We start from the raw sequence: 23,839 nt of genomic DNA, 5'->3' as shown, positions 1-23,839 counted from the left end.
TACATCAGGAAACAAGGGGGATCTCGTTCCCCGGCGCTCTACAAGGAAGCGCAGGACTTGTGGCACTGCGTCTTCACCTAGCGGGAGTCAAGAATAACATTGCTGACTCCCTCAGCAGGGAACTGCGCACCTGCCACAAGTGGGAACTTCGACAGGATCAGGTGGACCAGCTCTTCATGAAGTAGGGCAGGCCCCAGATTGATCTGTTTGAGACAGCGGCGAACTCCAAATGCCAGACGTTTGCCAGCAGATTCCACCAACCGAGTACCCTGGGGGACGCGTTCTCCTTCCCGTGGGAAGGGCTGTTTCTGTGCGCGTTTCCTCTGTTCCTTCTCCACGCACTCAGACAAGGTCAATTCAGGATGATACTCATTGCCCCGGCGTGGCCGAGGCAGATTTGGTACCCCGGACCTTCTCAGCCTGTCTGCGTTGCCTCTGATCAAGCTGCCAATGGTTCCAGATCTTCTCACCAGAGAAGGAGGCGCAATCCTGCATCACGACCTGGGGTTGCTGAACCCGAGGGCTTGGCTCCTGCAGCCCTAGAGTTTGGAGGGTATGAGTTGCCAGCAGACTGCAGGGAGGTCGTCGCCGAAGCCAGGGCGTCCTCTACTTTAAAGTGCAACGGTCACAAGTGGAAGCGTTTTGCTACATGCTGCTGGCGACAGCAGATTACCCCTTTGAGGGTCAAGGCCCTACAGATCATGCCGTAATTGCTATCCTTGGCCAAGGCTGGACGGACACACGCCTACGGCAAGGTACATCTCGCGGCTATTTCCCGCTACACCAGGTTACCAGGAAGATCTTCACTTTGGTCCCACCGACTCATCAAGGAGTTTCTCAAAGGACTTTTTGGATCTTTCCTGCCAGTGAAGCCTCCTGCCCCGGCATGGGAACTCAACGTGGTTCTGACTAGGCTCATGGGGGCCCCTTTCAGACCTCTGCATCAAGCGCGCTCAGGTTTTTTTCGTGGAAAACTGCTTTCCTTGTGGCCATCACCTCTGCCAGAATGGTAGGTGAGAGCCAGGTCCTATCCTGCAAGCAACCGTACCTGACTTTCCACGAATCAAGGGTAGTGCTACGTACGCACCACTCCTTCATGCCGAAGGTTCCATTGGAATTCCACCTCAACATGCCTTTGGTGTTACCTGTTTTGTTCCCGAAAACCTTTGTCGCCAGCGGAAAGGGTCTTGCACTCGCTGGACGTTGCATGTGCCCTGAAGCTCTACGTGACACGCACAAAGAGTTTTCTGGAAGACTTCACAGCTGTTTGTGAACTTTGGTCCTGTGAACCATGGGAAAGCCCTGTCCAAGGCTTCCATTTCGAGATGGCTCTCCGGCTGCATCACACACTGTCATCGGTTGGCTAACCGACCGCTGCCCGGCCGTCCGAGAGCCCACTCCACCAGAGCCATCGCTGCGACAACAGTGTTCCTGTCTGGTGTGCCCCTGCTCGACATCTGCAGGGCTGCTACATGGAGGTCCACGCACACCTTCATGAGATTCTACTGCGTCGACAGGGATTCCAGGGAGGAGTCCAGATTCGGCCAAGCAGTGCTACGCAACCTGTTTGCTTGAGGTGATTCTGTTCCAGGGGTAAGTGTAATTGCTTCTGTTGAGCCTTGCCGCCTCCTGTGATTGTGTAATGTTGCACTGCTATGTATTCGTTATTCATGAGAATGAGTCCATGTCAGACCCAATGCTGAAGAGCATGTGAATTGATGTCAGACCCCATGCTGGAGAAGGTCTAAATTACTTACCTGTAACTATTGTTATCCAGCATTGGTCTGGCATGGATTCACATGCACACCCTCCCTCTGACCCCTCTGCGGCTCTTCTTGGTCATACTGCATTGTTACGTGCTTACCAAATCTGAAGATGGCTTCCAGAGGGGGGGGGATTCAGGACTTTCATTGGTTGGGGGCAGTATGACCCAGAGGACAGTGATCTACAGTTTGTAAGTGAAAGTGAAACTGTTTTTTCTTTTACTGAGGATTCCCAGCCTGACGGGGAATATTAATGAGCATGTGAATCCATGCCAGACCCATGCTGGAGAACAATAGTTACAGGTAAGTAACTTAAACCTTCTTATTGGTATGGCCAGTAGTCTCTACCCTACCCTACTTGTTTCACAGAGCTGGCTGGTGAGCACTAAATTGATGTCTGAGAGACTGAGAGACTTTCGGCCTATATTAAACACCCAGCCAACCCCCTCCTCGTCTAACAGGCTACTGCCCTTGGATTAGCGCTCCCCAGACCATGCTGAGCGCATGACAGGTTTGCTGTTTCATGTTTTCCATTCAAGGAAGAAATAAGGGTGCATGTTGCACATGCTGGTGTCCGGTCATTTGGTCGAAAATAAATGGTCGAATGACCATTTGATCGAATCAAATAAATAAAAAAATAAAAAATTCGACCTTTTTTTCCCGACCATTTTACATCGATCAAATGGTCATTCGACCATTTATTTTCGACCAAATGACTGGTAACCGCACATGCTCCCTCATAGGAGACTGCTAGCATATAGCCCACAGACGCTGGGTTGTTGCTCCACCTGCATAGAGATGTGTATTCGTTGATAACACCCCATCGTTTCTAGGTGCTTTAAACTGAGAACCTACCCAGACATTGTGCTTTATTACATGTAAAACATGTTTTATATCCGCTGGCTTGTTTGCAGATCATAATTGGTGCGGCTTTACAGTGGAGCAGCGTAAGATGCTTTCCCTCCAAGTGCATATCAGCTGCACTGTGTAAAAGCCTTAATTTTATGCAAGACATTACCCATCTCTACCCCTCACTCCAGCCCCCATTCCCTTGTGGCACCTACCAGGAAAATGGTATATTTATTTTATTTATTTATTAATGTGTTAACAGCTTAACATAAGCTTTTCACATATAAATCAATAAAACATTTTATAGAATAAAGTTCTATTTAAGTAAAACAAAGATAATATCATTAATCCGCATCTAGTAATGTAACTTATATAAAATAGACATTCAAGCTATATTATAAGACTTGCGTGTCAATATCTCTTATAAACCCTAACTAATACAAACAGCCATATGACTAGTTATATTCACAATAATAAAAGTTGGTAAAATATCTCTATATAGCTATTTCTAGTAATTTTCCAATTGTTATCCGTACATTATATATAGCAATATTGAGCTTCATTCCTGAGCCATTGAGCGCCCTAAGCCAAAAATCTTTGCTGCAAATATGGTCCAAATGATGGACAAAGTCTCCATAACAAATTGCATAGGTTTTTTGCATGGCCGAACATCTAGTTAATACATGTTTTCCTGATTCAATCGCCATATTATTCTTGCATAACCGGCAGGATCGTTCTATCTTGGTGAGATTACTCATAATCCCGCTGATAGCCAAAACCGGCAGTTTGTCCATCCGCAGTAATAAGATAAATCGTCTTAATTGTGGAGAGGGGCACAGAGAGAGATAGGGAACCAGTTTCTTAAAAATGTATCTCATATGTTGGGCACATTTATATCGTTTCAACTCTTCCAAGTGTGCATAGTTTTCAATCCAATCATATAATTCTGATTTTTTAGATAAGGCACACAAGGTAGAAGTTCGAATGCCGTTGTGCCTATTTGACCAACCAATCTTTTCCAGATATTCCTCCATTTGTTTTTTCATGAGAGGGAATGAAGACGATTTATTTATTTCATTGTGCAATGTGTTCAGGAGAGGATTTTCTGTAACTGGTGACATCTTTAAATATAGTTCAGCTCTTTTTCTGAGAACTTGTGCTTAAGATATCAGGCCCAATTCAAGTCTTAAGATAGCCATTGGTATACAATTTGGGAGGCCAAGTAATTTCTTCCTGAATTTTCCTTCTAATATCTGGAGCCACCCCAAATCCATGAGCTGCAGGGCTTCTAATCCATAAATAATCATAGGGGTTAGTACCTGTAGATACAGTTGTCGTGCAGCCCAGACTGTGTATCCACAGTGAGAAGTGGAAAAACGATATATTAAAGCACTAATTTGTGCCGCTCTCGTAATTCGAACTTGCTTGCACATCGCATATTGTCCCTTTGGTTCTATTTCAATTCCCAGGTATCTATAAAAGGGAGTATATTGAATTCTGGACCCTTGTATTTGTAGACTCACTCTGGCGATTTTCTTATTGTTGATGACCATCATCTGGGTTTTGTCTAGGTTGATAGTAAGGCCATTCCTATTGGCATAGCTCCATAATGCCTCTGCAGAATTTCAAAGACCTTTGATAGTATGGTCCATAATAACTATGTCATCCGCATAGGCTAGAACTGCACAGTGAGCAGGGCCAATCTTAGGTGGGCAGTTATGGACTTCAGATAAGGCTTTTGGGATGTCATGAACAAAGGGATTATATAGTGTTGGTGCTGTCACACAGCCTTGTTTGATACCTCGCGATTGGTCGAGCTTATTGGTCCTGTTACCCTTTGCATCTAATTTTAGAGAGACTGTGGTATCCCAATGTAGCTGTTTGAGGTAGTATAATAATCCCTTCGGGCATCCTAGATTTTCTAATTTGGTCCACAGCAAATCTCTCGGCACTAGATCAAAGGCAGCCTTAAAATCAATGAATAATATGTATAATGGAGGACTGTCGGGAGATCTGGCCTTGTTACGGAGTATATCCATTGTGATAAGGTTGTGCACCGTAGAGTATCCACTCCTAAAACCACATTGGAATTGGTCCAAGATCTTTTCTCTGTCCATCCATATATGGAGTTCTTGTAGTAAATATGTCGAAAATAATTTGCCAGTGGAATCCAACATAGATAATAGTCGATAGTTTAAGGGGTCTGTGCGACTTCCCCTCTTATATATGGGGACCAAGGTTGCAGTTCGCCAAGAGTCCGGTATAAGGCCGTCTTTCAATGTTTTTTCAAACAGTATTTTCAGGACCTCTGCCCAATATTCAGGGTTGCTTTTTAGTATAACATTCGCTAGGCCATTAGGTCCAGGCGCTCTCAATGATTTGAGTTTTTTGATCATGATTATCAATGAATCAATCGACACCTTGAAAGGAGGGGCAGGGCTGCTCCAGACCGTCGGCACCATAGACAGACCAGATAACTGGTTATTGCGGCTTCTCAATAATTCCTCCCACTGGCCCTTGTCAATGGGATTGTTAAGACTACTATTTGTTTCGCCTCTGGCCTGACTCAATAAACTCCATATGGAGCGGGAGTTTCTTGTGCATAATATTTGAACTGTCTTTTGCCATTTAGCTAATTTGGACGCATAGCGTTTTTGTCTAAGCCAAGATCTAAAGGCATTCTTGCATTTCTTACTGGAGATCAGGTAACTATCCCAGGTGGTAGAGTTTTTCTGTAGCATCTTAAGTTCTGCTCTTAAGATTCTTTTAGCGTCTCTGATTTCGACATCAAATGCATTAGTTGTTTTAGCATCAGGAACGATTATGTTAATCTTCACAGCAGCATGCTTATGAGAGAAGGAAGTTATCCACTTTTCAATATCATTACCGGACATGTTGAGGAGAGCAGCATGGCCAATATCTGGCATTTTATTCATAGCTTCTATAGCTTTTATGATGTTTTTCTGACCAGCGAATATTTGAAGAGGTGTGGTTCGTTCTCCAATCGCCAATCGATCGAGGGCAAATATGTTGAAGAACAAAATTAAATGTTAACAATAAAGAGGAATGGTCGCTCCAGTCGTTGTCACTGACCTTCATATCCGCCGTCAGATTAGCCATTGATGGACTTACAAAGATGTAATCTAGAGTACTGCGGGCTCTAGTATTTCTCCAAGTAGATTGACCTGGATAGTCACTGGGAGTTCTACCATTCAAGATTTCAAAATCCCAAGCATTGAAAAAATTAAGCCACAGCAGTCCCTCCGCGTTCGCCTCCTTATGCCACATCGTGCCTGTATTCTTCAGCAATGGGTTATTGGTCTTACTCATAGGACCCATAATATGACAGTTGAAGTCACCTACAATTGTTACTAGATTGTGGTCAGAATCTATCATCCAATCAATCAGTAACGAATGACAAGCATCCCGAATGAGATCTGTGTGTGGAGAGTCAGGTGGATTGTAGAGATTAATCACTAACATCTTCTCCATTTTATCTTTACCAGTGAGTTCAACCTCAACAGCTAATACAAATTCGTCAACGTTCGAGTGGATCCTCAAAGATTTTAGTGGGTGTATAATTCCAGTTATAAGGCCCCCATACGGTCTTCCCTTGGGACCCTTTTTGGCTAATTCCTGATGAATTGAATAGCCATTGAGAAGTGTCGGAGCAGTGATCCATGTCTCCTGTAGACAAATACATGTTTTCCCTACTAGCAGAGAAGATGAGCCCACTGCCGATAATAAGTGGCTAAATCCCCGGCAATTCCATGTGATTAAGCTTTGATCTCATTGGGTTAAGGAGAGCGACGGTAGGGATTCGGCAAGCCATTTAAGAACATTTTGCACATCTGCTAGTTGTACTGTGTTTCCTTTAGGTAATTTCGGTACTATAGTTTCAACCGCTTTGGTGTTTGGTATATGTATTGGCCATTGTGGATCGATTATATTTGGATCAGCATCTACTTCAATATCCACTTCCCACAAGCTTGCTTTGTAGCTGCGAATCAGATTGGCGGTCGCTAAAAATTTACAGTGTAGTGCCGAGGTATTGGAATTTTTTGCTTTCAAGGGCTCCACATATTCAAAGTCTTCTGATCTCAGCACCCTAAGCTGTGGTATAGAATACAGTCTAGTCAACAGCGCCGATCTAGAGAGCCAATCATGATCGCTATTTTGGTACAGGTTTTTGATAATACATATCCTTCCACCTTGATATGGTATATTATTGCCTTTGTCGTCATTTTGAAGTTCCCCTAATGGTACAGATACTATATCTGTTCGAGCTGGATTGATTGGTACAGCATTTGTAGTGTCAACTGCGGGATTGTCCTTCAACTCATCAAGACATGTTGAATGGTCTGGATCTCTCATCTGCTTGAGGTACAATAATACTCTTATTAGAGACAATCTCCTCAACAGTATTGTTGATAGTGCTCTTCTCAAGAATAAGCCAGCTAGTCAGTTTGTTCTCCCTGCTAGCAGTGCCTTTATTCTCTTGAGGTGCCTTGCGTTTGGGTTTTTTCTTGTCTTGTTTAGGGGTGCTGCCTTTGGTAGGAGTAGATATTTCTTCTTCCAGCTCCACTGCGTCCTGTGGTCTTAAGGTTGCCATTTGGTGCTTTTTCCTCGCAAGGGCTCTTTTCACCAGTCGTCGCTGTTTACGTGAGTAGAAGACGTCCACATTCATTGTGGTGTTAGAATCAATGTCTTCGATCTCCGGGCAGTCTGGCTGGATGGTCTTCTCTTCCGTGTGAGGCAGATCACTGTTACCGTTATTTGCTGATGGTAGGGTAAGGGTGACTTCCAATATCCTCCCGCACATCTTTAGTAGGATGTTTAGAGCAAATTGCAGAGATGCAACTGAAGATTGCAAGTCACCCAGGGTTATTTGACTTTTTCCTTGATCCCTACCGCAATCAGGTTCTGAAGATTCCAAATGTACATCCAAATTTGGAGAAGCAGATAGACTGTTGTATGTTTCACGCTGTGTGTGAGTAGGCAGGTGTTGGTAGCTATCATTCTGGATAGCCGAATTGCTTCCTGGGTAAGGAGTCATAGATCTCTGCATAGATAAACACAAGTCCAATAATGAATTGTTATCTATTACACTTTCACCAAGTGCCTCCATAGAGGTATTCATACCAGAGCCCCCCGTAGATTTATCCATCAGGGGTGTTGGTATTGTAATATTAGCGGTATTGGGGAGTGAGAAGAAATCAGTGATTGCACCTTTCTCCACAGGTGCTTCTTTGGATCCTTTACTTTTGTTTGTTTTTATTGTCGGGGTTCTGCTCTTCTGATTACGTAGATTATATCTCGTTGCAGAGCATTTCCTAACTGATAGCATGATGGGTCTTGAGATGCTTCTTTAATAATCTCTGGTAACTCAATGTCTCGTGTGTATAGACACTGTTTAGAGCAGTGTATTAGCAGTTCCCTGGGCTAAGTATGCCTATATGTTCAATTGCAAGCACCCGATCACAGTCTATAGGCTATATACTTATCCAAATGGAATTCAAGTAGTCACAGGGAGCAGATTATGTGCAAAGTATGGAGCCCGGTTCCAAGGGTGACCTACAGTTTCCTAATGAGGCCAACGTATGACTAGGCCTCCCGACCTAGTGCAAAATGCAGATTAGGTCCTTCCAATATAGGACCTAGGACCTAGCAAAGGCCAAATCAAACGGCCCAGAAACGAAAAGAAAAAAGTAGCCGGGTTTAAGATGGATCTTACCAAGTGTCAAGTCCTCATATGGGCGCTTCTGCCGGTAGGCAGATTTCACTGCTCCGGGCTGCCCTCTGCTTTTCTCCGCTTTCCTGCAATTCCGTGAACCGCCCGCGGAGCCCTCTGCAGCCGCTGCTCCAGGCGCAGGACCGCCGTAATTCCGGGCTGTGGTATCTCGGTATCACGGCGTGTATCAGCCGAGTGCCCACCGCCGCTTGCCCTCCGCGATCCCTGCCCCTAGGCAACGTACGGGGCCATTGATGCAGATACTCAGTATACGGGGGTAGCAGGGGGCTTCGGCAGCGCTTCCCTTCGGCTTCGCTGTGCGCTGTACTCTCCCGCAGCCTTTGCGGTTAGAGTAACGGACCTGTTGCCGTGACGATACGCGTCAAGCCGCACCACGTTACAGCGCTCGTAACAGAGCACAGAACTGGCCGCTTCCGACGCTCCCTTTCTGAATCTTCACAAGGGTATATTTATACATCTATCACAATGGATATACTCCGTAACAAGGCCAGATCTCCCGACAGTCCTCCATTATACATATTATTCATTGATTTTAAGGCTGCCTTTGATCTAGTGCCGAGAGATTTGCTGTGGACCAAATTAGAAAATCTAGGATGCCCGAAGGGAATATTATACTACCTCAAACAGCTACATTGGGATACCACAGTCTCTCTAAAATTAGATGCAAAGGGTAACAGGACCAATAAGATCGACCAATCGCGAGGTGTCAAACAAGGCTGTGTGACAGCACCAACACTATATAATCTCTTTGTTCATGACATCCCAAAAGCCTTATCTGAAGTCCATAACTGCCCTCCTAAGATTGGCCCTGCTCACTGTGCAGTTCTAGCCTATGCGGATGACATAGTTATTATGGACCATACTATCAAAGGTCTTCGAAATTCTGCAGAGGCATTATGGAGCTATGCCAAAAGGAATGGCCTTACTATCAACCTAGACAAAACCCAGATGATGGTCATCAACAATAAGAAAATCGCCAGAGTGAGTCTACAAATACAAGGGTCCAGAATTCAATATACTCCCTTTTATAGATACCTGGGAATTGAAATAGAACCAAAGGGACAATATGCGATGTGCAAGCAAGTTCGAATTACGAGAGCGGCACAGATTAGTGCTTTAATATATCGTTTTTCCACTTCTCACTGTGGATACACAGTCTGGGCTGCACGACATATTTAACAACATGCGCTCAGCTGTTTCAGTAACTTGGGCACAGTTTGTTTGCATTGGTGAAAGAAAGATACAATCCATTTCTATTCCATTGAATAAAACTTAACAGTAAAAGCAAAAGTATGACCCTGAGTTAGCGATTAGTCAGTCATATTCCAAGAGGGGTCCAAACAACGTCTCCTTGCACTCCAGGCTTTTTTCAGATGGGATAATGGTGCCCACGCAACACGGGGTGCATCTGCTTGATGGAGAAAAACGAATGCTGGATGGCATGGTACAAAATGTTTACGCCTGAGTAAAGGAAGGATAGTTTGCTTTCTCCAAGGTAAATAGTATGGACAGAAAAGTATACAGTGAAGGAGGTCTTAAGCCTGACTTGCCAGCCAACAGTGCTAGTTTTTAACAATAAAGAGTTAAAGCGGGCTCTTGTTACAATGCAACATCCATCGCTTGTTACTGTAGGTTTGATAGGATGCAGGGAATCTGCCGTGGTTGTTATAGCATGTTTCCTGTTGGAGTCCAATGAAAACTCATTGAACTCCCACCGTCTTTTAACCAAAAGGCAAACATTCTTCTCATAAGCATTCATACGAACCTGGCGGTCAGGCAACCATGAAAAAAATGTAACCAGGGAATTTTGCGCCAAGCATCTCTCTGCACAAGGGCCTGAATCATGTCTTGAGTAACAACTGCCTTGAGATTTGACCATATGCGAAGCCAATGTAATAACGGAGTCTGATACCACTCATCTGCCAAGTACTTGGCAACAAGCTCGGTGTGTACAGCAAACGTAGGTGCCGAGCTCGGTAAGCCAAGCTATTTTTTTGAAAAATGTATTTTCTCAAATCTGGCGTACATTCACTTTTTCATAGCCCCAAAGTGAAGCCCTATAGTTTGTCGCAGCCCGTGTCTGAGCATTATAGACATTCGTCATCAATTTGAGTGGTTGCCCCTGGCACATATTCATAAAACGTGTCACTCCACCCAGTGACCGGCTCATTTTAATTTGTTGTTTATTTACATGGGCATGTCCCTTCAGTGCTGCCGAAAAATGGATTCCCAGGTAGTCAAACTCGAAAATCCTCAGGATAACAGATCCATTGCTCAACATGTTATGCATTAAAATGTTCTTTTAACCTGGGACAGATGTCATAACAGCTGACTTAGATGTGTTCATTTTCAAATCCAGATCAGTCATGAAATCCGAATACACGTTAATTAAACCTCTTAAGGGCATTGGGGGTGCAAGCAATAAATACGGTCATCGGCATATGCTAAAAGAGGGAAAGCCTTGTTACCCACACGCGGATAATCCACACTCGATTCCACAAGAGCTTTATGAAGACCGTTTATATAAAGGGTAAAAAGTACTTGAGGCAATACACATCCTCGTCGGACTCCTGAGCTGACATAAAAAAAAAAAGAGTACACTGACCCAGCTCCCTAAAGCAAACCCATGCCTAGGTTCCCCGATGAATAGATTCACACCCTCAACATCCCTGTAGGGCAGCGCACGGACCTAAGCACCATCCAAAGCTTGGTTCTGTTCACCTTGTCAAAAGTGGTGCTCAGGCCCGTGAATGGCAAATAGATGGGTTGACCCCTACCGAACACAGTGTTCCGGTAACAAATACAGGTACAGAGCTTGATCACAAGTGCCCACTCCTGGTCTAAAGTCATATTGAATATCGGTGAGCACCAAGTTAGCAGAAATCCATTCCTCAATGTGCCCCAAATTATACGGCCAAAAACTTTAAATGATATGTCCAAAAAGAAATGGGTCTATAAGCAGGTGAGGGTCTCCCTTTTTACCAATAGGGTAAATAATAGCCTTTCTCTAGGAGAATGGATCTATCTGCTGGCTTTTATGCAGCGAAAACGCACTGTGCAAGGGCATATACTAACCTGTAATAATAACCTGTTAAGGGCACACTAGGAAGGACATGGAGAGAAGTTATACCGATGGTTACAGGCAGGAGATGGAGGCTAAGGAGGGACAAGTGGACCCAGTCTTTGTGCTCTTTGAAGCTACATTCCTGTGAATTTCACACAGTCCGGCTTTCCAAACTACTCGGAGTGCCTGGGTCTGTATCACTCAGCTCTCCCTTGCCAATGATCCTCTGAAAGAGGAGACAAAGTAATTGAATCCCCTAAATGGTCCCTAAACGCCTTGCCTAAATCATTCAGCGACTTCTACCACACATTTCCTGCCTTTTTCTGTCCTGTTGACTCTTGATATCCTTCCTTTACTGCTTTAGAAAGGAAATCTGAATTACATTTTTCTGCATTTCAGGCTTCCACACTGCTGATAAGTCACTTCAATTTTCAATATATTTTTGTTGAATTGAGTCGAGAGCAAATGCCCACCAATCAAAGGTGCACTTGCTAGATTAGGCGTTTACTGCATAAATCTTTTCCCATTTGTTATGCTACAATCGTAAATATCAGCCTAACCGGGCTGATGGACAGGCTTAACACTAAAGTAGGACGGTTATTACCGCTGTGGGAAGGGGAGGTCGATGAAGCATTTATGAAGTTCTTGACTGGGACTGGGACAGCAATCGGAGGGTGCTCTCAAGCGGCAAGCAGGTGTGTCAGTGCAGAATATTGTGCTTTTTGGCAGCCGTCTAGTTGAGTGGATGAGGACTGCAAAGTTTCCTGAGTATCCGCTTACCTATTCTGCATTCTTTTGGTCCTCTCCAGGTTGTTTCCAACATTGGTCCGAAGATGGTCGCAGCACCTGCGTGAAGTGCAGGAACGAGAGCAGTTTGCAGGAGGGAGAGTCCTTTCCCAATATAACTGGGTGCCAAAATGGTAAGTAGCACACTGTTGAGGTGTCACATGGCAAGTTCTTAAGATTGGGTACAACCTTCTGATGCCTGAAGGCTTTAAATATCAGGTTCCATCATATGCTGTGGTAGCTTGAATCTCTTAGAGACTATATATTTAGCTCCCTTCTGACCTGGTGCAGGATGATCTCTTACTCCTATTTGTATCTGTTTGTGTCTCTTTCATAATCAACATATTTCGTCTTGGCCTCATAGACCGAATTACAACCGTATTGTTCTGCTATCACTGAGTGACTTGGCAAACCATAGTATAGAGTAACCCCTGTTCTTGGTGCACTATCATCCAGAGTTGTATGCTCATTGGGGGCTTCTCTGTCCCCCTCATGGTAAGGCAGTTGCAGTTGCTTTTTTGAAAGTGTTGAGAATTCGTTTTTCGGAAACGTGGAGTTGAATTAGACTGTTTGCTTACAGAATGTTAGGTGGGAGTTGTATTAGGTGATAAATCTCATTTCGCCCCTGAACCCCTAGGGGGAGGCCCTTTCCATAAAGCCAGAGAGGTGAGGCCACTACCCAGAGGTCCCCTTGGGGTTGGTACTCAGCGGGTGGATCTCATGGGGAGTGATTCTCCCTCTGGGAAACAGGGAGGATATCAGGAGTCAACAGGGTACAACACGCATTCACCCACCTTTCTTTCCTCATATTCTTTGCCTTCTCCTGATCCTACAGGTTCCTCTATGTATCACTGTTAATGCAGTGATAGTACTACTGGGAGGAGGAAGGGTAGGGCTGACTCCACTCAGCTGTCCTCTCAGAATTCTGGGACAAGGAAGATCGGGACTAACTCCACTGAGTCATCTCCTCAAAGTACTATGATGAAGAAGATACACTGAGTCCTAACCACCCTCTCAGAGAAACGGAGTGAACAGTCTAGTTGTCCCATCATAACTAGCTTAAATATGTAAGAGAGACTAACCGTGTTGTCAGTTGCTCCTTGGAGGCACTGCGAGCGGAGGTCCTTACCCGCACTTGGAAGAGCTGACACTACGGCTGTTGACCGGGATGAAACCGGGAGTATTTCGGAGTCGCTACCTGCTAGACTGAAGTGCGACGTGCTGAGAATGAGCAAGACTGAAGTCCTGGGTGCAGGCGAGTGCTGCATGATGCAGGCAAGCAGGTGCACACTGCACAGCTCCACAGCAGAGTGGTGGACCTGCTAAAACAAGTACGAGAACAAGAAACGGCAGAGAAGATCTGCAAGAAGACAAAGAGACCCGAGAAGGAGATGACGAACCGGGAGCCCTGAGAGTAGGCATGGGGGTAGACCAGGGACATCTAGGGCACTTAAGAGACCATTGTGAAGGGGTCTGAGATCTGCATTAAACAGGCCAATACGAAGAGGCCTGGGACCTCCACACATGAGAAGCCAATATGAAGGGGTCTGGGACCCACTCTTGAGAAACCCATATGAAGGAGTCTGGGACCTGCATTTAAAACGCCTGAATAAAGGGGTTTGGGACCCACAGATAAGTCAATACAATGGGTTCTGGGACCCGTATATGAGAAGCAGAAGAAGGGGTCTGGGACACACACATCAGAAAGACAGCCCCTGGCAGGAGATAAACAGGGCTGTCCAGTGAACTGCCATAAGAAGCCTAAGAAAGACCTGGGGAAGGGAAACATTCCCCCAACCATATTGACTTGCCAAGCCTGCGGAAGGGTGATATCCCCCCAACCACTGTAGACTGTCCAGAGAAGCCTGAGAAATGCTTGAAGAAGGGAGAGATTCCCACTACTATGCAAACCATACCCTCCATGAGAAGAGGGTTGTTCTTCTGGTCCCTGAAAAGACAAACCCATTTTAGTTTTCTTATTAGTGAGAGGGTTAGAAGTAGGATTTTTGTCATACGATATTGGACTTTTTAGTTACAAGCCTTTTGATATTTTCATAGTTTTATTTGAGTTAGGAAAACCCCTATTAGAGTTAGGGTTCGATAGGTTTCTTTCTTGCTTTTGGTACAAAATAAGTCTTTGCCCAAAAACATGCCCCCTGTATGTCATGCTCCACCTTCCACACCATCACCACCATTCCTCTGACCCTCTTTATTGAGCAACCTTCTTTAAGTTGTCATGTGGTAAAATGATACAACCGTATCTTTGATTGCAGGAATATATGATAAACGTTTCATTTCAGATTCCACCATACACAAAAAATCTACTCTCCCAGTAACGAAGTTCTGGAGAGTTGCAGTCTGAGCACTAAGCTCGCTTTGTTTGGTCTTTGTTCGCTGTCCTTGCAAGTTTGTTTCCAATGTGGAACGTGAAAGAGGAGTTGGCTTTAAAAAACCCTGCGCACCGTGGAGTGGCGCAGAGTTGTGGAGAGTTGCTGTCGGAGCAGGAAGCTCTGTTTGTTTGGTCTTTCTTCACTGTCCTTGCAACTTTGTTTCCAACGTGGTGTCGATCTAGAAAAAGTAGACACCCCTCGATCATAAGGCTATGTACTATGTTGGCCGAAGACCAACCGTCTCATGCATTTAGTATTAGAAATATATAGCCATAAGCTTGACTAAGGTGCGGCCATTTTAAAGCGACTGAAATCGCCATTTTGTTTTCTCTAACGTTTGCTTTTTGCCTTCTGTTAAACTTTACATTTGCTGAAATATTATTTTGCTTCACTGGTGCACAACGCAAGGCATGAGAGGCATGTTGAAACATAACGCAGTAACCCAGACAGAAATGCCCGTCTCCTCCCCCACATATCCTTGGAGAGTGAGCAGCAAGGCATTCTAATCGGTAAGGCAGGTGCCAGCTAGTCTCGGTAGCACAGTAGAAATGCTAGGAGCGAACATTAGATGACTTGAATTATGCTCTTCTTTGCGGCCCCCCTTTCCTGAGCCCGGTAGATCCCTGGAGAGCAAGTTGACCCCCAGCACATGAATAGAAACTAGGAGATAGCAAGGCCTGGAATGTGTCTCTCCCTACGCACAGCCTGCTTGCAGGAACAGAAGCATCGTGTTCTTTAAAAAAAAGACTTATGTCTGTGGGCTTGCAAAATTGCAAACTGTTACTAAATGTATGTCTGAAGGTGTCATACTCGTCACCATTGTCAATCATCATGCGTAGTTCAAAGGAAATGCAATGGGGGCGGTATAAGTTATGACACTACTGATTATTAGATGCTTGTTTTGTATATATGTAACTGTTGTACGAATTTCTCTCTCTTGCGTCCCCCGAGGTCTGGTAGACACACGTCGCGGGGCGTGGGACCAGTTGGCCAAGTGAGACTATTTGCTTTGCAATAAACACTAGATTTTGGGAGTACAACCTTGTGTCTGGCGTATCAATTCGTGTGTGGTGGTTGTGCCTTGTTTCCACAAACCAGGGTCCCTCAGGGGCCCCTTCAAGATGGCGCCCGAATAGGGACCCTCCCCCACTTGTTCCATCGTGTACGTTGTAAAATAAGGAAGGCGGAGAGAACGGCGAGGACGGGACGATTGAGCCGGGATCAAGAGGTGTTCGGGGCGCCCCTGCAAAAGCGATGAGAGATTCCTTTGCAGATTTGCACACAACTGATCCCTGATCGACATGCCCGGCCAGAGAACAAGGAGACGAGGGTCCCGAAATGAGGCAGAGTGAGCCAAGATATGCAGACACGACGTCATTGGTTGTGTCAGTATACGGACGAATTGTGTCTTGAAAAGACAACTTGACTGATCAGGTGAGTCGTGCCCCGATTCAAAAGTGATCCTGATATTGGTTGAGAGTTGATTTTGCAAAATCAAACACCCAGTGTAAGGTTGATTAGCCGAGGGTAAGGTTAAAACATGCCTGGGGTATTGTCCACCCTAGCGGGATTTTTCCGCTGCGGCGGACAATCTTTGGAAACTGGCCAGGTTGCGCCACCTGTGGGAACGCCGGCGTATGAGATGTATGTGAAGTATGATGTGGGAGCAATAATGTTTTGTGAGATTTGGCATAGGCAAACCAGAAAACAGGAAGATTTTCAGTGGCCGAACCATGGGAGTTTTGAGATGACGAGAAGAGATAATTTGGAGAAGGTGTTGATAAAAAGGAAAGAACGCCCTGCAGCATTTGATATCCTTAGGGACTGGAGAAGGGAAGCAATGTTTCGCTGGTAAAGTAGAGTGTTAGGCAGAAACCTGTGCAGTTCCCTCTGGGACCACTGCAAAAGATTTAAGACTACAGGTGTTTGGCAGTAAACCCACTTGGTAGCAGTCTGTACCACACAGATTCACTTGGTAGCTGTGGCTGAGCAGTCAGACTTCCCTCAAGAAGAGTTAGGCAGTATACAGAGTGTTCACAATAGGTCAAAAGAACACAGTAGAACAAGTAAACACTGACCAGAGCTTGGTGTAAAAGAGATATAATTATTTATTTAAAACCACATCTAGAAAAACACACAGGCACTAATAGTAAGCAATTCAAAAACACGGTCACTAAAAGATATACACTCCCTTAAAAGAATATTAGACAATTCTTTAGTAAAGCCCCACTTATTTCCAGACAGCGGTGAGCGCTTAACGCAGATGGCACTCTTATAATTCGGTTTTAAAAGGGAGAGAAAAGCAGAGTATAAACTGAAACAGATCCCAACACTTTTTTAAGAACACAACAAGAGAGGAAGGCAAAGTAAAACAGTGAGTTTAGAGTTCAGAGGGCCGGATCCACTTTAAGAGGATCAAAACGAAATGTGTCCAAGGTCACACGGTTGCAGTGCACAAGAGTCTTGCAAAGGTTCAAAAAGAGTTGGACCAAAAGAAAGGGACCAGTTAGAGGGTCAAGGCGGCCAGCCCAGTCCAGATGGTTAAGGAGTTATTATCTTGTAGCAATCTTTAGAAAGGGAGGCCTGGCGGACATGGTACCTTAAAGTGGTGAGAATACTCCAGCGGGAGCAGTTGTTCCTGGCAGCGGATGCAAGTCGGTGCTTTGTCTGGGGGTAAAGAGGATCTCGTCGGGGAGGAAGACAGGAGTCCATTGCACTGCCAGGGAAGAAACCAGCCGCGGAGTTCTCAGGTAAAAGGAGCGGTCCTTTTATTCGCGGTCCAGTGGTAAGTGGCTATCCGGTTGCCGGGTGCTTGGCACGGGCAATTCGACCACAAGACGGCCTGGGATGCGAAGAGAAGAAGGTAAACTGGTTGTGCCCACCAGTCAGGGGAAGAAGCCTCTCCAGCCGGGAGATCTTCTCTGTCGTCGGGAAGTGGTGAGTCGGTTCCGCAGGGCTCCACCGGTGGTCTCGTCGTGGTAGGTCGGCTCAGCTTCTCCCTCGTCGGATTCTCAGGTCCTGTGGCGACTTCTGAAGTTCCAGTCCCCAAAGCCCTGCTTTTATGCAGCACACCCCCATTCACTCAGCCTAGATATCAATCAAACATGCTAAGTGGTGAGCCGGCCGGCTCACCACTTGGGCCAATCACACAAGAGTGCGACTTGAGTTACCAAGGTAACTCAGTCCAGGGTGCCTAAGCCCACCTCCCCCCCAATCCCCCTGTGGTACCCAGACAGAGTGGCACCACTTTTGGAGTCTTCTGTGGAGAAGCACGCCAAAAAGTGGAACAAAGGGCTCGACTTGGGTTGGAGTCACAGAAGAGAACACAAATGCCATTTTAAAATCGAATCCTGGCAAAAAATACCAACCGGTGAATTAATATTAATTTAATAAACCGGCGGTATGTTCGAGGCTATGAGAATTAAATAATTAAAGTTGGTAGCCTCGAACAACGGGAAAATCCCTTAGATATATTCGCGGTCGAATATAAAAAGTAGTATCCACTGCCACCAGCCAAAACTCGATCAGGGGGGACGGAGACGTGCCCCCTCGACTAACAGACCCCGGGGCAATCGAATTGCCCCGACCAGTACGTCCACAATATGATGGTTTGTACTGGTTTCTGTTAATAATTTGGGACTAGTAAAGCCAATGGTGACTTTACATGCCCTGGGAGACAGTAGTCAGTCCCAGGGTATGGAGTCTACGGTGGGGTGTCACCATGACACCCCTGTGTTACTGCACGGAGGGTGCTGTGTAACACACATAGTAAAAACACATGAGACCCTATGGAGTAAAGGACCCCATAGCCCATAAAACACATTAACAGTCAAAGGAACACCATAAATTATGTCCAAGAGTGGGTGAAAAAGAGTCTCACTCTTGGCAGGAGAAAAAAACAAACTCCAGAAATCCAGCAAAGCTGCTGGCGACTCACTAGGTTAAGAAATTCAGCCTAAAGAGAGAATTCTCCCTAACAGAGAGAAACATGCGCGCAGGCATAAGTCGAAAGCAGAGAGAGCGAAAGAAAAGGAAGAGGAGGAGTGGAATGATAGTTTGAAACAGTCAAATAGACGCGAGCAATTAAGCATAGAAAAGATATACGCACAACGGGAGTTGCATTCATCAGACGAATTAATAGATAAAATATTGACAGACACAAAGCAAGGTCCAAGGAGAGAGACTAAAATGATCGCGTCAGTGGCTATTGCTCAACCACCTCCCGTTGCTCAGCCCCTCCCAACTGTTCAAATCCTAGCACAGCCACAGACAGCACACTTGGAGTCTCCTAGTAGCCAGTCAGGACCGCAACAGTCATTTCCCGTTCTCGTTGTCCCATCCGCACCTCCCTCCCAAGAGATTGTTTCTGTCCCATCTGCCCCTCCCGTAATTAAACTTGAACTTGATGAAAAAGAAGGGGCTGGACAGAGGGGGATGTACGAGAGTAACTCGTAGTGTGATCAGTAAGGAGAGGAAGCGAGAGTTGCAAGAACAGGCAGAGATGTATATAAACTGGAACGATGGGACATCAGCACTGGCCTCGATGTACGATTTCAGAAGGAGGAACGAAAGACAGGTAGTGTTGGAATGCATGGGTGAATATTTAGTGGCAAGATGGAAGCAGTTGATTGGGAAGCTGCCTCCGCAACGACTGTTGGATTTGAATGCATTGGCACGTTGTAGAGGGAGGGATGAAGAGCTAAGGGAACATGTAGACCGACTTTTTGAGCTCAAGAATGAACTTGATAATGAATATGCTGAAATGTTTACCACACCTGGGTATAGGAGTAGAGATATTAGGAGAGATAGAACTGAAGCGGTGGAACCCTATATACAGAGGCGATATTTACCGTCGTCAATACAGACAGGCGATAAACTAAAAGTATGTATACGAGAGGCGTTAAGATGGATTTCGGATCCTAGTATCCCCACAATGGAGATACATGAGATATTTGATGAGTACACCTTGCTCATGATAAGAAAAGCACTGCAGATAATGGCTGAACATCTGATAGACAAAGATATAAATGAGAAGAAAGCCAGCCCCCCTGAAATAATAGCAGTATATAAGAGTGCATTTGAACGCGGAACAGGAGAAACAGCCTTATCACTTGGGAATATTATTACATATGAGAGAGGGGGGAGGAACAGTGAGTGCGGTATTTCCCATGAGAGAAGTCCCACCTACCTTCGTGCCAAAGGTAGAAATTCCTGGAGTTAATGGGGGCGCAGCGCAGGTAACGCCAGCCCATTATACCGTCCAATATGTACATGTGCCCTTTTCCAGACAGGAAGTGAACAAAATAAAACAAACGATTCCTGATATAAGAAAGAATCCTGCAGGATTCTATAAAGAAATAGTCTTGTCTGCAGTCATCCGTGCTTACTATGGGTGACATAGATTTAATATTCCCAGTGATCCTGCCAGCAGACATATGGAAACAAATAGGAAACGTGGATGATGAAATAGCCTATGGCGCTACGTGGGCGAATTTAATACTAGAGGATAGGAATAAAGAGGTGGGAGGAAAACCAGGGCCAAATATGGCGGCATAATCAGCACTAATAATGCAGAAATTGAAAGGAATTGTTCCAGAGAAAAGAATTTAATGGGACAAATTGACTGCATGCGTTCAGGGCAAGGATGAACTAGCCACAGATTATTTTAATAGATTTGAGGAAGTATTTACAGATTTCGGTGTACCGGATGTAAGCACAGAAGCGGGAAAAAGGCCATTTGTTGATAAATATGTGAGAGGGTTAATACTTCCCATTCAAAACTTAATAATGACATTGGAAAGTGCATGGCAAGCAAAAACATTGAGTGAAGTACTACATATGGCTCAATATTATGAGAACAGAGAACGCCGAGAAAGAGGTGAAGGATGGAGGAAATTTGAAGACAAAGGTGCTACTCCAGCAAGTAGCGGGACACAATAGAGGAAGAGGGAATGCACAAGGCAGAAGTAATTTGAACATGCATGGAGGGCACCTGGGACTGAATAAATGTGCGTATTGCAGAGAGGAAGGTCACTGGCAAGCGCAATGTCCACACTTGCAAAATAGAAATGGGTACGGCCAGAGAAGACCGCATAGGAGGCATCCAGGAGCAAATGGGCATAATACAAATAACATGCAGCAGCACCAAAATAGTCAAGGGAATAGTGCCCAGAATCAGAATCAGGCTCAGAATCGATCCTCTACTCAAAATCTGAGCCAGCAGAACATGCAAAATGGGAATAGAGGAAGGGGCGGGAACATTTTTGATACTCATGCGAATGTGTACTATAATAATAGCAGCGATTACACATCGGATGATGTGTTGTTTCCCCAATAGGACAGCCCAAGACAGGGGTTGGAACCGGTATCTATTCCCGTAAATCAGAAAGGACCCTATGTAGAAATGAAGTCAGGAGCAGTGAGCACAGCTTCCTTGTGGATATGGGGGCACAAAAGTGTTCGATAGACCATCACTTGGTTCCAGAGATACTACTGTCAGGGCAAAGAAATATTTCAGTAGGGTTCGCAGGTACCCCAGTGATTAATCCGGTGTCCCAACCAGTAGCAGTAATGTTGGGCCCATTCACTGAATACTGTCCATTTCTCTTTAGAGAATTGCAGAGAGAATCTTTTAGGATAAAATTTATTGAAAAAATTGAATGCAGTAATCCACTGTACACAAGATGGAGTATTTTTGACCATTTCACCACAGAATGTACCAGTATCCGAATTTGTGTCCAAACCTTTGCCAGGTGAATTGAGTGAAGTGCCAACTTGTATATGGGCAATGAATGACAATGATTTTGGATGTTTGAAGATAGAACCAGTGAAAATTGCTTTGAAAGAAGGAGTAACATTACCGCCTATTCCGCAATATAAAATCTCAATAGGAGAGAAATGATTGAAAAGTATTGTTTCTGATTTGGTAAAATTGGGGGTGATTGAAGAGATTACAGGCAGTACATGTAACAGCCCCATTCTTCCGGTGTATAAGAAAGGAGGTAATGAGGTACCATACCGTTTTATAATTTATCTGCGTGCATTAAACAAGATGGTAGATCCCCAATTCCCGTTGATCCCAGATGTTACCACGTTTTTGACAATGATTCCTGCCTCGGCTGAGTATTTGTGTTATTGACTTGAAGAATGTGTTCTTTAGCATTCCAGTGCACAAGGAAAGCAGATATCTGTTCGCCTTCACATTAGGAGGACATTTACATTCTCGCGCATTCCACAAGGCTACACAGAGAGTCCGAGTATTTACAGTAGAGCATTGAAAGAACAACTAGACATGCTAGAGTTACCAGCAGGTTGTGTATTGCTACAATGTGTAGGTGATTTGTTGCTTGCTGCAGATACAGAAGAGACTTGTAAAAAGAGTACCGTTTTACTATTAACACACTTGGCAGCACATGGCCACAAAGCAAGTTTAAAGAGGTTTCAGTATTGTCGAAAGGAGGTGACTTATTTGGGTTACCTACTTTCGAAAGAAGGGAGAAGACTGACGCCAGAAAGAATAGAAAGCATTTCTGGTATGCCTATTCCAAAAACACAAAAAGGAGTCAGAGCTATAATAGGCGTGGCTTCTTATTGTCGGCAGTGGATCGTGAATTTTGCTCTGATTGTGAAGCCAATGGTGGAGTTGACAAAGAAGGATGTTGTGATGCCTTTGCGGTGGAATGAAGAATGTCAGAGAGCATTTGATCTGCTTAAAACTGCATTGTGTTCTGTTCCAGTTTTGGGCACACCAAATTCTGAAAAAACATTTTCAGATTGTTTGTATACGAGAATGAAGGCTGCGCGTTGGCTGTTTTGACACAGGAACAAGGTGGAAGAAATAGGCCGTGCGGCTATTCACCGCTGGACCCTGTAGGGCGCGCCTTATCACGATGTTTGCGAGCTGTTGCAGCGGCTGCTGCGTCAGTGAAACAAACTGAAGGGATGGTATTGGGGCACACATTAATTTTGATGGTGCCACATGCCATAGATGTTCTACTCAATAGAACACAGACGCAACACCTCACCTCAGCTAGATTGACTAGATATGAAATTGTCCTCTTTGCACCACACATCCAAATTATGAGGTGTAGCACTTTGAATCCTGCAGAATTAATGCCACTGCCCATGGAAGAACATGATGGGAATGAATCACCTCCCCATGATTGTTTAATGGTTACTGAGGAAGAAACTAGGGGGAGAATTGATTTGACGGACACCCCACAAAGAGAGCCAGACGGAGAGTTATTTTGTGATGGCTCCTGTTTTAAACTACCTGATGGCACATCAACTGCTGCCTATGCTATCACCACGTTAAAAAGTATTGTGAAGAGTAAGAATCCACTACAACTCTGCACAAGCGGCGGAGATGATAGCCTTGACCAGAGCTTGTGAGATTTCTGAAAATCTGAGTGTAAACATATATACTGACAGCCAATACGCCTTTGGCGTGGTTCATAACTTTGGCCGACTATGGGCTGAGAGAAGTTTCCTAACATCGCATGGGGCTAGAATACAACATGGCCCTTTGATTGTACAATTGTTGTGCGCACTTACGTGTCCAAAGCACCTGGCAATAGTAAAATGCGAGGCGCTTAAAAAAGTAACATGTAAAGTGAGAGAGGGAAACGCATTTGCAGACAGAATTGCGAAACAAACTGCCACTGACCTGAATACCAAAATGTTAACAGTACAGTCAGAGGAAGTGCCCTGCATGATAGAGAATGGAATTGCCACTGTCAAAGAGATGCAGGCAGAAGCCACTGCAGATGAAATACAAGGGTGGGCTGAGGGCTCTGCTGAATTAGATCTAGAGGGTTGCTGGGTAGACAAGAAGAGTAGAAACTGGATGCTGCCCAACTCCTATGTAACAGCAATGGTCACGGTGGCCCACAGCCCTACTCATATTTGTGCCAAAAAGATAGTCCAACATCTAGCCACAGTATGGGAGAATGCACACACAAAGAAAAATGCAGAGAGGTTGGTCCAGAACTGTATCACGTGTCTACAACACAATGTGGGGAAGGGAACGGTGACTCCAATAGGCAGTTTTGGCCCTCCCTCTATGCCTTTTGAGGTATTCCATTTTGATTTCATAGAGTTGGAGCGATGCCAAAACTTGAAGTATGTCCTGGTGGTCATATGTGCATTCAGCAAATGGGTGGAAGCATATCCATTAAAAGACTGCACTGCCATAATCACGGCGAAAGTAATGTTGAAGGAGTATTTGTCCCGTTTT

The 23,839-nt window shown here is 44.9% G+C and overlaps 1 protein-coding gene across 5 annotated transcripts in view; it reads left to right on the top strand.

Annotated features, from left to right (window-relative positions):
* Positions 1-23,839, top strand: part of C8H1orf159 (chromosome 8 C1orf159 homolog) — a 637,694-nt gene that overhangs the window by 333,586 nt on the left and 280,269 nt on the right. For 4 of the 5 annotated variants that reach the window (XM_069610081.1, XM_069610080.1, XM_069610079.1 and 1 more), the window contains one exon: positions 12,238-12,348. The exons of the other annotated variant lie outside the window; for it this stretch is intronic. In XM_069610081.1, coding sequence (XP_069466182.1) covers positions 12,238-12,348 — 111 coding nt within the window. The remainder of the gene's footprint in view (positions 1-12,237; positions 12,349-23,839) is intronic. 5 annotated transcript variants of the gene reach the window in all.

This window comes from Ambystoma mexicanum, chromosome 8 (assembly GCF_040938575.1).
Source record: "Ambystoma mexicanum isolate Mex_15411 chromosome 8, UKY_AmexF1_1, whole genome shotgun sequence".
NCBI classification, from domain to species: Eukaryota; Metazoa; Chordata; class Amphibia; order Caudata; family Ambystomatidae; genus Ambystoma; species Ambystoma mexicanum.
The sequence above is the reverse complement of the archived record's forward strand: the minus strand, read 5'-3'. Positions and strand labels throughout refer to the sequence as shown.